This window comes from Silurus meridionalis, chromosome 5, assembly GCF_014805685.1.
Source record: "Silurus meridionalis isolate SWU-2019-XX chromosome 5, ASM1480568v1, whole genome shotgun sequence".
Classification (NCBI taxonomy): Eukaryota; Metazoa; Chordata; class Actinopteri; order Siluriformes; family Siluridae; genus Silurus; species Silurus meridionalis.
In genome coordinates, this window is record NC_060888.1 from 5,361,920 (window position 1) to 5,376,036 (window position 14,117).

At 36.2% G+C, this 14,117-nt stretch overlaps 3 protein-coding genes across 8 annotated transcripts; 2 read left to right on the forward strand and 1 right to left on the reverse strand.

Annotated features, from left to right (window-relative positions):
- Positions 1-408: 408 nt before the first annotated feature.
- LOC124386353 (lysozyme g-like) lies at positions 409-9,528 on the reverse strand. 4 transcript variants are annotated; one of them, XM_046850142.1, is made up of 7 exons: positions 9,449-9,528; positions 7,235-7,309; positions 2,905-2,927; positions 2,618-2,701; positions 2,332-2,528; positions 1,161-1,302; positions 409-823 (listed from the first exon to the last, which is right to left on the reverse strand). In XM_046850142.1, exons 3-7 carry the CDS (start codon positions 2,906-2,908, stop codon positions 690-692), a joined length of 561 nt encoding a protein of 186 aa, XP_046706098.1. In that variant the 5' UTR covers positions 2,909-2,927; positions 7,235-7,309; positions 9,449-9,528; the 3' UTR covers positions 409-689. The 4 variants fall into 4 exon arrangements, with proteins under 4 accessions (XP_046706098.1, XP_046706100.1, XP_046706099.1 ...); XM_046850144.1 differs by lacking the exons at positions 7,235-7,309; positions 9,449-9,528 and adding an exon at positions 8,472-8,485; XM_046850143.1 differs by lacking the exon at positions 9,449-9,528 and having other exon boundaries at positions 7,235-8,241.
- Positions 3,963-6,986, forward strand: LOC124386352 (lysozyme g-like). The gene is made up of 5 exons (XM_046850140.1): positions 3,963-4,114; positions 4,195-4,305; positions 4,378-4,574; positions 6,191-6,329; positions 6,683-6,986. The coding sequence occupies exons 1-5, from the start codon at positions 4,096-4,098 to the stop codon at positions 6,814-6,816; spliced, it is 600 nt and encodes a 199-aa protein (XP_046706096.1). The 5' UTR covers positions 3,963-4,095; the 3' UTR covers positions 6,817-6,986.
- Positions 9,529-9,874: 346 nt separating the features above from the next.
- Positions 9,875-13,066, forward strand: LOC124386351 (lysozyme g-like). Of its 3 annotated transcripts, XR_006925907.1 has the most exons (6): positions 9,875-10,156; positions 10,760-10,843; positions 10,926-11,131; positions 11,634-11,772; positions 12,344-12,689; positions 12,744-13,066. XR_006925907.1 is itself a non-coding variant. In XM_046850137.1 (5 exons), exons 1-5 carry the CDS (start codon positions 10,027-10,029, stop codon positions 12,475-12,477), a joined length of 693 nt encoding a protein of 230 aa, XP_046706093.1. In that variant the 5' UTR covers positions 9,875-10,026; the 3' UTR covers positions 12,478-13,066. The 3 variants fall into 3 exon arrangements, 2 of the variants coding, with proteins under 2 accessions (XP_046706093.1, XP_046706095.1); XM_046850137.1 differs by having other exon boundaries at positions 12,344-13,066; XM_046850139.1 differs by having other exon boundaries at positions 9,875-10,029; positions 12,344-13,066.
- Positions 13,067-14,117: the final 1,051 nt, after the last annotated feature.

Genomic DNA, 14,117 nt, shown 5'->3' on the forward strand with positions numbered 1-14,117 from the left:
GCACGGCCCACCTAGGCTTTTATTGGCATGTTATGGGCAAGTCTGTTTGGGTGGTGAGTCTATAAAAGTGTTTTGACTGAATGTATTTATTTTCATTAAACAAATCAGTAATAATAATGTCTGTGGAATTAATGTCAAACTGAATAGGATTAGTGGCATACTGGTGCAAGGTTGGTTTCCTCCTACCTCCCAAAAACATTCCAGAAGGTATAAAGAGAATTGTCTCTATGTGTGTGTGTGTGTGTGTGTGTGTGTGTGTGTGTGTGTGTGTGTGTGTGTGTGTGTGGATAGTGCCCTAATAAACTGGTGTACTATTTAGAGTGCGTTTGGATGTTTAATATATCTTAAATATATAAATATATAAAAAGTACAGATTTTTTTTTTCAGAAAATGACTCAAAGCATAATCTATTATTCATTGCTTTAATGAAAACTCTCTTCTAATTTTCTGCAGAAATCATCTTACACAGATACATATATAAAAAAAAAAGCAATCCCAATGGCAATTGTTGCCAAGTGCAAATCAACAGTTCACATAAGTGCTTAAGACAAGAAAAAGACACAAGTTGATAAAAAATCCCAGTTACTTTAAAGGTTAAGATTCTAGTTAAAAAGAAATATGGCATATATCGTTATGTAGCCACAGAAATATGCCAGCTATGCAGCATTCGAAGAGAACATAAATACTGCTTAGAAGCCATTGCGTTTAAACCATTGAGCCCGAGCCACCACATCATTGGCGTAATCATCTCCTGTGGTGCCTTTGTCCATATTGTCATATGTACGGACGTTTCCTGTACCAGCGTTGTAGGCTGCGATTCCTCCTGAACCAGGAAACAGAGGACATTGACATAAAATCACTGTGAGGAAACTCATTATAATAATAAAACTGAAGACTTTTTGAACAGAATTCCTCTATTTTGTCACTAGTGTGTATTTTGTCACTAGTGTGTATGTGTAAAAGACATAAAACAGCATTTAGTTATTTGGCAGAGACAAGATTATTTGAATATTTGAAAAAAATCTCAATATATATTTGCTGGCAAGTGATATAAGGATAAATCAAGGGTCATATGCTTCTTTGAAGTCTTCTGATTATATATATACAACCTGCGTTTAGACATTCAAAGCAACACATAACACAAATGTGTACATTTGTACCTTTAAATTGTTGCTCCTTGGTCCAGCTGGGAAATTTCTTTTGAATATCTTTAATGGATTGTATTAGAATTTCAGTGCCTTGGATGAGATGCTCCTCGCTGTTCCAGGCTCCCTTTAGGACTTTGTGGTGCCGCTTGTCAACCTAAAAAAATTCCGACATTCTATCTAAATATTAAATTTAGATCATTTTTACATGGAGATGTCCATTCACAAATATTAAATTCATAGTTTCTGAATAAGCGAATCAGAAGTCTGACACAGGAAAACTGGATGCCCTTGAATTAGGGTTAGAAAATAGAGGGGATCATGGACAATAACAAACATTATGGACAATAACAAACATCTGCTTCATGCCATAATGGCTAAACAGCAGAGCGATAAACTTCTGTAGTAACAATAAGTCAGAAATTAGTAGTCCAATCCGAATGCAAAATGCACCATATAAACACCTCAATTAGAATAAAAATGCCCAAACTGAATAAAATTGTATTCGGTTTGAAAGGGGTGGGATAAACCTTTTTATAAACCGAACTATTCTGCCATGTAAACGCAGTAACATCTGTCTAACAGTCCACTCAAACATGTGAATAATCACGGGTGACTCATGCAAAAGTTTAGTTTCCATTCCAGGCCACTAAATACCAGCAACACAACCCGCTTCTACTAGTCCTGACTACAGACCATCATCCACATGCTTCTGCTTTTTGGAGGAGGGAGGGGTGGGATTGAGATGTTCTTTAGAGATGCACAGCAACCAGCAAATTCAGCAAATTCCTCATACCTTCCAGCAGAAGTATGCCTACAAATTCACAATGTTGCTTGATTTAGAGCACAAAAAATGCACGCATAACAAATAATGGAACTCCACAGAGTCAAGTTATTCCGACAGAAAACACCGGCACATGTAAACACCATATCGGATTAGATAACGTCTCATGTAAACAGTCCACCGAATCTTTCACAATGATTTCAATCGGAATGACAAAAAAGTGTACGTGTATTAGTGGCTAATGTTATTGAACTTTGAGTGTGTCTTTACCTCTTTCATATGCCACACGGTTAATTATATTTCTAACATGAAGTAACCCATTACCACACCTTCCCCAAACTGTAACTTCCACTGTTTCCTCACATCTCAAACACATTAGCAAGGCTTTTAATCTAACCCCACCTGCATGAGTCCAAAGCCGTTGCCGTGATCTCCCCAGCCATTCACGAGAACTGATCCAGCTCTGGACTCTCTGGATATGATGCCGGCGATCACAGCCGGGTCCATCTGCTTAGCTCTGCCAGTTTTGATGATGATGTTCTTGTACTGCTCCATCCTCTTCAGGTCATTCCCAGCCAACTTATATGAAGCATCCACCCCTACGCAAGGGATCAATCATCATTAATCTCTATCGCAAACTCGTTTTTTCGAAAGAAACATGCAAGATTTGCAGATTATGGTTTTATACCTTTTACAGAGAGTTTGTCCTGTTTAGCTGTTGTTTCTGATGCTCCAGTTGTGTCGATCTTTGTGACGTCTCCAAAAGTGCTAGCTAGGAAAGACAAAATAAACTGAGATACCAGAGGACCAACCAGCTTTGCATTTTATAATTTGAAAATGGTTCTAGATGATTAGAATTTCTATAAAGGATTTAGGAATAAAAACTAAACTGATAGATGATCAGGCACTATTATGGTACTTGTACATGAATACACCTGATGGTAATTCTTATTATGAATCAGAAAATATACTCACCCATGGTGGTCCTTGTTATTTCCCTGCACAGACAAACAAGCAGGAAGTGAGGAAGGTTTTAACTGCTATAAATCCCTAAATACTTCCTCTATATAAAAGAGGAAGAGACACATTTCAATGCCCCAAGCACTGATTCACCAATCAGAGTTACCCCTAGAATATGCGTGTGCTTTTAATGAAACATTGTCTATTTTTGTGTCTAAGGAGAACTAATAACTTATGTGCTAAATACAGTTTCACACTTTTAGGCACACTTTCATTTCACAAAACATGATTCATTGTTAATATGCTTTGGGTACCACTATTACCAAACATATCAAAATAGCTGGGGTGGAATATTTTTCATTTTGTTACTGTACTTAGGTATTATTTTGTGATATTCAGTTCAGTTTATTGTTTATTATCATATGCACAGTAAACCCCCCCCCCCCACCCCATACAATGAGCTTCTTCCTTTGCTGTCCATTGTGAATGCCACAAAAAATAATATACTGTATAACAATAAAATCAATAAATAATATATAACAATTTGAACATACTTTCATTATTGAAAATACTGTTCCTAACACAATAAATGAATTGGCTCTGCTTAGCATGTAATAATTTCAGTAATTATTCTTGCGAAAATCACAGAAATGGCTATGAATTTTTGTTCCAATAATTTTGCTCACCCAAAAGTTGCACAATCGGCCACTAGAGGTGCCACATTCTAAATGTTTAGATGTTGAGAGAGCTGAAATTCTCACAAGTCTCATTTTCATCCTTTGATCTCAAACCCAATTACCTACGATGTATAGCATTTAAAAAAAACCTGTTGTTTCCTTTCTGTTCCAAGACTCTCAGAGGGTTTTATATATCCTTAAGAATTTGTTTGGATTCCAAGAAAAGGAAAAAAGAATAAAAGACCATGGATATAAGTTTGGGAAAAAATAATCCCCATTGTTCTATGCTCATGTTTCTTCTATTTAGCGTAAAATCAAGATATAAATGCAAGAAAATATAAACCCATTTCCTTTTGGCCAGCACCCATTAAAGGTGGAGTTTTTGTGCTCCAGGCAAAGGGGACTTTCAAAGTTTGAAATAACAGTCCTTACTTCTGCCTTTATATAAAGGAAGTGTCTACTGGTGAAACCCACTTTGCTTTGCCTTCTGAAGGGACCTGCACAAAAACCTCTTTATCGCTGAAGCAAGATGAAACTCTTTATCATGGGTGAGTTACTCATTTGGAGAAAAAGGCATTGAGAGAGTTTGTAGAGTTCATCTTAAACAAACATGCTTCTGCCTCTGTAGCAGCGCTGATGGTCTCCTACGTGTCTGCAAGCATTTATGGAGATGTCACAAAGATCGACACGACTGGAGCGTCCGAACAAACAGCTCGCCAAGATAAACTCACTGTGAAGGGTATGTCTGGTTAAATCTACTATCGCTTGTGGTTGTGTCTAGAATCCTGAATTCAGTATTTGTTTGCTACAGGGGTGGCTGCATCAAATAAACTGGCTGAAAATGATCTGAAGAGGATGGGGCTGTACAAGAACATCATCATTAAAGTTGGCAGAGCTAAGCAGATGGACCCAGCTGTGATCGCAGCTATCATATCCAGGGAGTCGAGAGCTGGAGCAGCGCTTGTTGATGGCTGGGGAGATCACGGCAATGGCTTTGGACTCATGCAGGTTGGTTTAAAGCACTGATTTAAACTAAGGGTGAACCTGAATAGTCAAAGATTTGATGCCTCGATAGTAGGAGCTTGATTCGATTACCAATCTCACTGTCATATCTTCGCAGAGGTGAAATGAGGATCATGCTTTTTTGGTTATATGGGGGTCCTTAATGACTGATTAAGTTAATATACAGCCCATTATGATAATGCTGTAAATACAAATGTGAAAAGAAAGAAGCTTTTAATAAATATTTTTAACGTGCATGAAGAAAAGAGTGCAGGCAGGGTGGAGTGGGTGGAGAAGAGTGATAGCAGGAGTGATTTGTGATAGAAGAGTATCTGCAAGCGTGAAAGGGAAAGTTTATAGGACTGTGGTGAGACCTGCGATGTTGTATGGTTTAGAGACAGTGGCACTGAGTAAAAGACAGGAGGTGGAGCTGAAGGTAGCAGAGATAAAGATGTTGAGGTCTTCGATGATGGACAGAATTAGAAACGAGTTTATTAGAGGGACAGCGCATGTAGGACGTTTTGGAGACAAGGTGAGGTAGGCGCGATTGAGATGGGTTGGACATGTGCAGAAGAGGGACACGAGGTCTATCAGTAAGAGAATGATGAGGATGAAGCCAAACAGGAAGGAGGAAAAGAGGAAGGCAAAGGAGGACGTTTATGGATGTGGTGAGGGAAGACATGCAGGTAGTTGGTTCCCAGGACAGGGGGGTATGGAGACGGATGATCCGCTGTGGTGACCCCTAATGGGAAAAGCCGAAAGAAGAAGAAGAATAATGTGCATGAATAAATCCAACTCCCCTGTGACGGATATAGGTTTCACTTTCCATGGTCAAAACAGGGGCATCTTGGAGGCAGGGATTTTAATATTTAACAATGTCTGGGAGATTCTGTAAAGGTATATTCTGTTCTAATTTAATTCTGTAAATACATTTTTTATTGTTTTTTCATGCATCGATGCTGCACTGTACTTAGAGCTCGTTCGCAAAGGCAATTTAGTTTAAAATGTAATTTAATTTGCCGACATGTGAAATGCAAATACTGTCTGCAGTGTGGCCTTTCTGTAGTTGTTTATTTTTTTTAGATTCATTGGTGCAAATTTTATTTTATTATTTTATACATTTCTTCTATATCTTTGTGTGATGTTCTGTACATTGTGGCTTCAAAATGTTAATAGTTGTAGCACTTTACTTCACTTAAGATAGAATCACTTAAGATAGAATAAATAGATGACCAGTTAGTAAGATAGAAAGGCATTGTGAGTTCTGTCTATCACTTGACAGGCAGTTTTGGTCGCTTTAATTAGAAAGTTGTTTCTGTGTGCTGTGTGTGAAAGAAAATTAAATCAGTTTTACCCACTTGTTGACACCCTTGTGTTGCGTCCCCCTCGACTATGTAAATTCTTAGTCAGTAATACCCCTATCGAATACAGTGGGTTACTACAGTTTTAGTTGTTCTTTGCAAGATTGTGAAATTCAGGCAATTCCCATTGCAATTCACTCTGTTACAACATTGCTCCTGCTTTACTTTCAGTTACTTACTGTTGTTCTAGGTCAAGAGGGTTATGCAAAATTTGCCTGATCAACAACGCCTGATCTATTTGATGCCTAATTTACTCTACAGGTTGACAAACGTTATCATAAACTGAGGGGAGCCTGGAACAGTGAGGAACATGTCACACAAGGAACTGAGATCCTGATTGATTCTATAAAAGCGATACAGAAAAAATTCCCAACATGGCCCAAGGAGCACCAGTTTAAAGGTATGCATTATATTGTTAATATCAAATAAATTAATGAGTAAAGGTTGATTATTTTGGACTTTTATAGAAGTAAGCAAACAATAGCTTAATGAATAACTATAAAAACAATACAAATAATGGTATAGATGGTATGTCAAGTTCTTACATACTTTATTTCTACACCCATACAGTAGATCTACACAGCTTATTGCTAGTGCTTGTGTTTTCCATACATAACACTTGCCTCAAAACTTTTTTATAAATCTATTATCAAGAACATTAATGAAATCCCATGTCTCAAAGGTGGGCTGAATTCCTGCCTCAATTTTATCAAACTATGACTGTTTTTATGTTCATTCTGTTCTCTGTTTCAGGAGGAATCTCAGCCTACAATGCTGGAACAGGAAACGTTCGCACATATGAGGGCATGGACATTGGGACCACAGGAAATGATTATTCCAACGATGTTGTGGCCAGAGCTCAGTGGTTCAAACGCAATGGCTACTGAGCAACATTCACTTGTTTTTCTCCGTGTAACAAACTTGTGCAACTCTGAGTATGTCCTAATTTCACACTGATTATGGGTTGTGTTGTTATGTGCTTGTTTTAAGACTCTGTAATTGTTCCAAATCATCAATCACAGTGCTGATTACAGAAATTAAAAGCATTAGTGACAGATTTCGGAGTACTGGGTTCATGAGCTACAGTATGTACAGTGTGAATGAGTGTGTGGATGTGAAGAATAATTTTCAGCAATCAATACAGTATATGGAAAAAATGATAGTATGTTAAATGAAATGAAATGTATTGAAACTTATATGTATGACCTGCTTTTGTTACATTTTAAGGTTAATAAATAAATTTCCTGTACAACATAGCGTAAATTCTAATATAATTCTAGTAATAGAGGAAAAATTGCATCTTACCTTACAACTCTAGATCTACTTTTCTGTTTCTCCTGCAGTAAGCCCCAGGCAGATGTCTTCCTGATAATTCACTACCTTTCAAACAGAAACCAGAGAAATAAATAAAGCTAAATAGTTCATTCAGTTTACAGCAGTTAAAAAAATAAATAAAATAAACAAATTAAGGAAATCATACATAGTAATTGAAAAAATAATGAGATCATTGGTCTTAATGGACATCACTAGTACAAAACACTGGTTTCCACCCTCTCACCACAATGCTTCACCACAACACCATACAAATCATTTGGACCCTTCAATAAAAAAGGTTAAATGCATATAACAATCCAAATTTCCTGAATTCTAGTATGTAAACATATGCTGTATATTAAACTTGAGCAAAAAAAAAAAGTAAATAGTTTAAATGAGTGAGGCAGGTGGCAGCAGCGGGCAGAAACAGTGCTGTTTTCCTGAGTTCCTGAAAAGATCTTGACTTTTCCTTTTGTAGTTGTAAACTGATTTTGCTATCCCTTTTCTAGGATTTTTTGATAAATATATTTTAGGGGGTTTCTGTTTGGTTCTTTTTGGACATGTAAAATTTTTCACTGTTTCTGAGTCTCTGCAACTGCATTCACACACCTCTATGTGGCAGACAGCTAGAGCCCCTGTCAGTCATGCAGTTGATACTGGTTTGAACCCTGACAAATTCAACAGTGTTTTACATTAAATAGTGGGACAATGATGCAGAAGTGTAAAAGCAACTCAAAAGCTTGCTTTTTATATTACTTAAGACAAAATTGATGACTGAAAGACCCACAAACAAGTAACAACGGGTCACATCTGCAGTAAAGACCTGGTTAAGCATTTCAAGAGAGGAAACTCATCATTTAGTGATGACAATCATTGACTACTAGGATTTTCATTCAAGTATTAAAAACTATATAATTATAATTGTTACTTTGTTCAATTACTTTTAAGCCTGCAATGACAGAAAAATGGTTGTAGTTTCTAAATGTTTTTTTTTATTGAACCCCCATTAATTAAAGATGAAAGTCCACACTTTCGATTGCTTCATTGTATATATTCATTAAAAATAAAAAAGTTTGTAAATAAATAAAAGTTTAGGTTTTAGAATGGAATGTTTTGACTGTGATCAAAATCAACACTCATTCACACTCAAGAGTCCAAATAAAGGAAAAACCAAGATATTGCAAAATGCCACTCGCAAAACATGGCAAAGAATGGTTTAAATACTCACTATGTTCTCTGTCTTTAGTTTGGAGCTTTAGTGGTCATTAGGTAGGTGTGTCTGTTGGATTGATGTGACTGAAGACTTTAAGCCCGTCAGACAGGATTTAGTGAGAGGAAATTTCCAGAATAAATCCTGTTGTATTAGTTACTGTTTTATCCCCTGATCCAAACCCTGACACACTGTTACACCACTCAAACACACTTCTCTTACAAATGCATTTATTTTTATGAAACCTTTTCTTCATGTCAGATCTTTTTTTCCCTCAATGCAACCAATAAAATGCAACTGGAAAACAAAACTTCTATAATACTTCAATGTCATACTAAACTTTGTCTTTTTATGATAGAGAAGCACATCTGGCACATCTTGACTTTGGCAATATTAGCATAATGGCATCATATCTCATATACTGAGGAACAGATTTATTTTCATTTATCTCATAAATATTCTGACCTTTGGTTCTGAACAAATACCATAAGTGAAGGGTTTAATTATTAAATATAATCAAAGATGGTATGTAAAGAAGTACAAATATTTATTTCAAAAATTAATTTTTCAGTCAACTTTTTACTTTCACTCATTACTTCTTACATTTTTAAACCAGACTCATGACTTTAGTACTAACAATGAGCAGTGCAGAAGGCATCAAGAAGCATGACTGAGAACAGAGACATCCCTAATCACCTGATCATCATCTTTTCTCTGCTTGTGTTCTATATAGTGGTTGTTCACCCTGAATACATTCATTAGATAACACAATTTAAAAATCTTTTGTTTTCATTTCTATTATTATGATGTGAGGTTCAGTTACCAGACACTAAAACAGGTAGTAGTAAAGACTACTTTGTGCTTAGGTACATCTCAGAGCCCAAACGTCTTTACTTTTACTTAAGTGAAAAAGTGTAGTCAGTATTTAAACTTTTTATCAGAGTCTTTTAAAACATGTCTACAATTATACCTGAGTGAAGGATGTGTGTACTCACCTGCCTCTCTAAATCACTCAACATCCACTTTTGCCAGACTACTGTTTTACTCTGTTTCACAGTGTCTACTTCTCTCTCTCTCTCTCTCTCTCTCTCTCTCTCTCTCACTCTCTCTCTCAAACACACACTCTCTTTCTCTCTCTCTCTCTCACACACACACTCTCTTTCTCTCTCTCTCTCACACACACACACTATTTCTCTCTCTCTCTCACACACACACACACACTCTCTCTCTCTCTCTCACACACACACACACACACACAAACACACACTCTCTTTCTCTCTCTCTCTCTCTCTCTCTCTCTCTCACACACACTCTCTTTCTCTCTCTCACACACACACGCACTATTTCTCTCTCTCTCTCACACACACACACACCTCTCTCTCTCTCTCTCACACACACACACACACACACTCTCTCTCTCTCTCTCGCACACTCTCTCTCTCTCTCTCTCTCTCTCTCACACACTATGTCTCTGTCTCTGTCTCTTTCTCTCTTTCCTTCCTGAGAGAAAGCGAAAGTATTCCTGCCCTGTTCTTCAACGCTATTTGCTGCGTTTGGGGTTCATAAAAACTGCATGGTGAATCTTTATCTTAATCTCTTAGCATTTATAATATTTCTTTCAATTATTTACTTAAATATAACAGTTTTATATAAGTGCCAACCGTTTCCGCCGAAACTTATGGAAAACTGGGGAGAAACCGCTGGTGAGAAACGTTTATGTCCGAAGAATTGTATTATTTTTAACACTGTTTCAATTTTATTTTGTTCTATTATTATGCAAAAGTATCAGATTTTATTTATTTAGTGTGTTGACGTATGAGCAAAGAATATTTTGTGGTTATGTAACGTTTTTTGCAAACCTAATTTGTATTATGTGCTACAATATATTTATAGATAATGAAGACGAAAGAGCACGCATGCGCATTACAGACCGGAACAGTCCGCGAGCTGTTTCCAGAGCAAATTTCGCCGCAGACTGCACTGCGCGTGCGCTAATCTCCTAGTCCTAGTCCCATGTCATAGTCGTATATAATGACAGCTTTTTTAAGATTATGTTTATTTTGGCAAGAGGCTAGCATTTCATATTGTCCCAAAAGTCTCCATACATATAGGATACTTATTTTTTTTTCCCAAAATGTCCTCCAAAATTGTTTATTAAGTGCAGAAAATACAGACATAACACTATACATTTAGTTTAGACTATACAAGACAATACAGACTATACAGACAATACGAGACAATACAGATAATACAGTCACAAGCATGCGGTAGATATTTCAAGGACACTTAAATGTTACTTCTTTTAGATTGCATTTTTGGAGATCTCATGAAGATCACCACGATTGGAGCATCTCCACAAACAGCTTCTCAGGACAACCACACAATAAGCGGTATGTCGCTTAACTTTCACTGCACCTGCTTCATGTTATGTCCAGAATATTAAACCCGACTTTTATCATATTGCTGCTAAAGGTGTGCCAGCCTCACATAAACTGGCTGAAGTTGATCTGGAGAGAATGAACCAGTACAAGACCATCATCAAAAAAGTTGGCAGAGCTAAAAAGATTGACCCAGCTGTGATCGCAGGCATCATATCGAGAGAAACCAGGGCTGGATCGAGTGGATCAGGTCTTGTTAATGGTTGGGGAGACCACGGCAATGCCTTTGGTCTTATGCAGGTTTGTTGAATGAACACATCAGTAATTGAGTTAAAGGTGTTTTAAGTGACACATCAATATTGAAAAACAAGCTAAACATCCGTTGTTCTGTCTGTAACTGTATAATTCTGCCAGTCCAGATGTTATTGTGCTGCAACAAACATTTCTCCTGTTACACCGTCAATTATTAAATGTTGTTCTAACACTAAAGTCACTGACACATAGTCTTTGATTGCTTTTTGAGAAAACATGCATGTTCCTTTTTTTATATTAAACAATGTAGGTCATTTTTTAATCCAGGGCAGATCAATCCTGCCGGCTGTTTACTCTCTAAATAATGCTTACAGAGCTTGGACGTATGCTTCGGGTCATTGTCTTGTTAGAGCCAAAAATGTCAATTTGGCCAATTAGAATTTTATATAATTTGCAGCATAAAACAATAGCCTCAAAAACAATAAAAGATGAGGTGTTTCCAAACTTTTGACTACTTATGGAAGATCATTTGTAATGCCATTTGTTTTAGGTTGACCGACGTTACCATAGTCCAGTGGGGGCCTGGAACGGTGAAGATCATATCATCCAAGCTACTGATATTTTGATAACTTTCATTAAAAACATTCAACAAAAATTCCCAAATTGGTCCAAGGAGAATCAGTTTAAAGGTATAAACTGTCACATTTGTGTCATGTCTGTTGCTGTTTTTGAAGGATCTATGAATGTTACAACTTTTGCTTATGTATACTACAACAATTAAATTGACATCTTGGTTTATTCTAAATATGGCACTATTTCTATACTAACAATTTGCACATGGACTTTCATTGAGCTGCACATAAATGTACTAAATTAGTGAAATGTTTTGTAAAGAGATGATTATTTGGCATTATTAGAAACTCTAATTGTAACGCAATTGTTCCTGTGTATTTTTGTATGATTATTAACATAAAGGGAGAAAAAATGATTGTTAAGTTATAACAGGAACTAACTTTTGCACAAATGCCACAATAATCTGCATGTGTACCTATAAATGGATACAAATTATGAGTCATTATTACAATTATTTAATGAACCCATCAAAAAAATGTCTATAATTGGAAAATTATGTACCGCACAGGTACATCATTGATTATATTCACTATACATCCTGCTTTATTATGTCTTGTTTTTTACTCACTTTAAAAAAGATTGTTGTATATTTTAAGATGTTACATGTTATGGTTTGCCCTGTTTCAGGAGGAATCGCAGCCTACAATGCTGGCCCAGGAAACATTGACTCTTATGAGAACATGGACATGAAGACCACAGGGAGGGACTATGCGAATGATGTAGTGGCTAGGGCCCAGTGGTTCAAACGCAATGGATTTTGAGCAATATATCTTGTGATGCACTGCATAGATTATACATTATTTGTTGAATAATCTTTATATTGCATGGTTTGATCATGTGTATCTTGTGACTATGCATTAATAATACGAATAACAGTGTTAGGCTTATAAAATATATTTGACAGTAAAATATAAAATATTCTACACATGTATTAATTAACAGTCAATATAAAACTTAATGTGTTTTCTTGAAGGTATATTGTGTATTGATGAATTAGTAGCTTTGCTGTCACAGTATTTTCTTGAAGGTATATTGTGTATTGATGAATTAGTAGCTTTGCTGTCACAGTATTTTCTTGAAGGTATATTGTGTATTGATGAATTAGTAGCTTTTCTGTCACAGTTTGCAAATTTTTTTTTTTGCTAAATAAATGCAACAAAGTATTAGCGCAAATAGGACATAAGGGCCATTGAATATTTCAATGAGTATGAAAATTATGAAATTCTGTACTTTCATCATTTATAATCCAATCAAACATTAGGTATTCAAGACTCGATTTGGTCAAGTTCAATCTGTTCAGGCTGCTCCCTTGTATTTTAATGTCTTATTAAACAAAATGTCATATATTAACAGCAGGATAATGATCATTTATAGCATTTATTCATTCATCCTTAGGGGTGAATGAATAAGGGTGTAGAGGTTTAAATAAAGTCATTTAGAGATTTAGATGATATTTTGTGAAATATAATTAAAATCATTTAGAAAATATATAACGTGAAGGTACAAAAAATGTGTGCAAGTGTAAAACAAATTAAACTAACCAATTAAACAAACAAGCAGGCAAAACACTGACAGCCCTGCTTTCTTATTTAACTTTGGAGTTTTTACAGTCTGGCAATATTAGGTTTGACAAAAAAATAAATAAAAAGAAATCAGAATGAAGATCAAATAACAGATTTGGACATTAAACAACTACTCTTAATTATATTTGTACATTCACTATACAAATATACAATTATATTTGTATATTGAATGTAGGCTCAAAGATGCACTTATCCTCAACCAAGAGAAATTATGTCCGAAAACAGTTTATTTGTGAGGTTTTATTTCCTAAAATACAAATCAATTTGTACACCTTAACATTGCATTAACCATGAACAACAGCCTCTTCCACATGTCAAAGAAAGACAAAGTAGTAAAGCAATCTTTAGGTAAAAGTAGTAAAATTGTAAAGCAAAAAGGTATCTTTAATTAACAGATAAAATAACGTTATCATGTCACAAAGAATGCTTCGAGAATGTTGATGAAGTATAGAGAAGGTCAGAAGGAGTTGCATTGTGTGTTTGTGAATTTAGAGAAAGCGTACGACAGGGTGCTGAAATAGGAGTTGTGGTATTGTATGAGGAAGTCAGGTGTGTCAGAAAAGTATGTGAGGGTGGTGCAGGACATGTATGAGGACAGTGTGACAGAGGTGAAGTGTGCAGTAGGACCGACAGACTGGTTCAAGGTGGAAGTTGGACTGCATCAAGGATGGGCTCTGAGCCCTTTTCTGTTTGCGGTGGTGATGGACAGGTTGATGGACGAGGTCAGACAGGAGTCTCAGTGGACTATGATGCTTGCAGATGATATTGTAATTTGTGGTGAGAGCAGGGAGCAGGTTGAGAAGAGCCTGGAGAGGTGG

Bases quoted from the DNA above. Each gene is read 5' to 3' on its own strand.
- LOC124386352 (XM_046850140.1), top strand. The intron at 4,575-6,190 runs GTTGGTTTAAAG...TTTACTCTACAG, and splicing joins ATGGCTTTGGACTCATGCAG to GTTGACAAACGTTATCATAA. The intron at 6,330-6,682 runs GTATGCATTATA...TCTCTGTTTCAG, and splicing joins CAAGGAGCACCAGTTTAAAG to GAGGAATCTCAGCCTACAAT.
- LOC124386351 (XM_046850137.1), top strand. From the start codon at position 10,027: ATGGTGAATCTTTATCTTAATCTCTTAGCATTTATAATATTTCTTTCA. The intron at 10,157-10,759 runs GTGAGAAACGTT...TACTTCTTTTAG, and splicing joins AAACTGGGGAGAAACCGCTG to ATTGCATTTTTGGAGATCTC. The intron at 11,773-12,343 runs GTATAAACTGTC...GCCCTGTTTCAG, and splicing joins CAAGGAGAATCAGTTTAAAG to GAGGAATCGCAGCCTACAAT.
- LOC124386353 (XM_046850141.1), bottom strand. The intron at 2,702-2,904 runs GTGAGTATATTT...TGTCTTTCCTAG, and splicing joins AATAACAAGGACCACCATGG to CTAGCACTTTTGGAGACGTC. The intron at 824-1,160 runs GTACAAATGTAC...TTCCTGGTTCAG, and splicing joins CAAGGAGCAACAATTTAAAG to GAGGAATCGCAGCCTACAAC.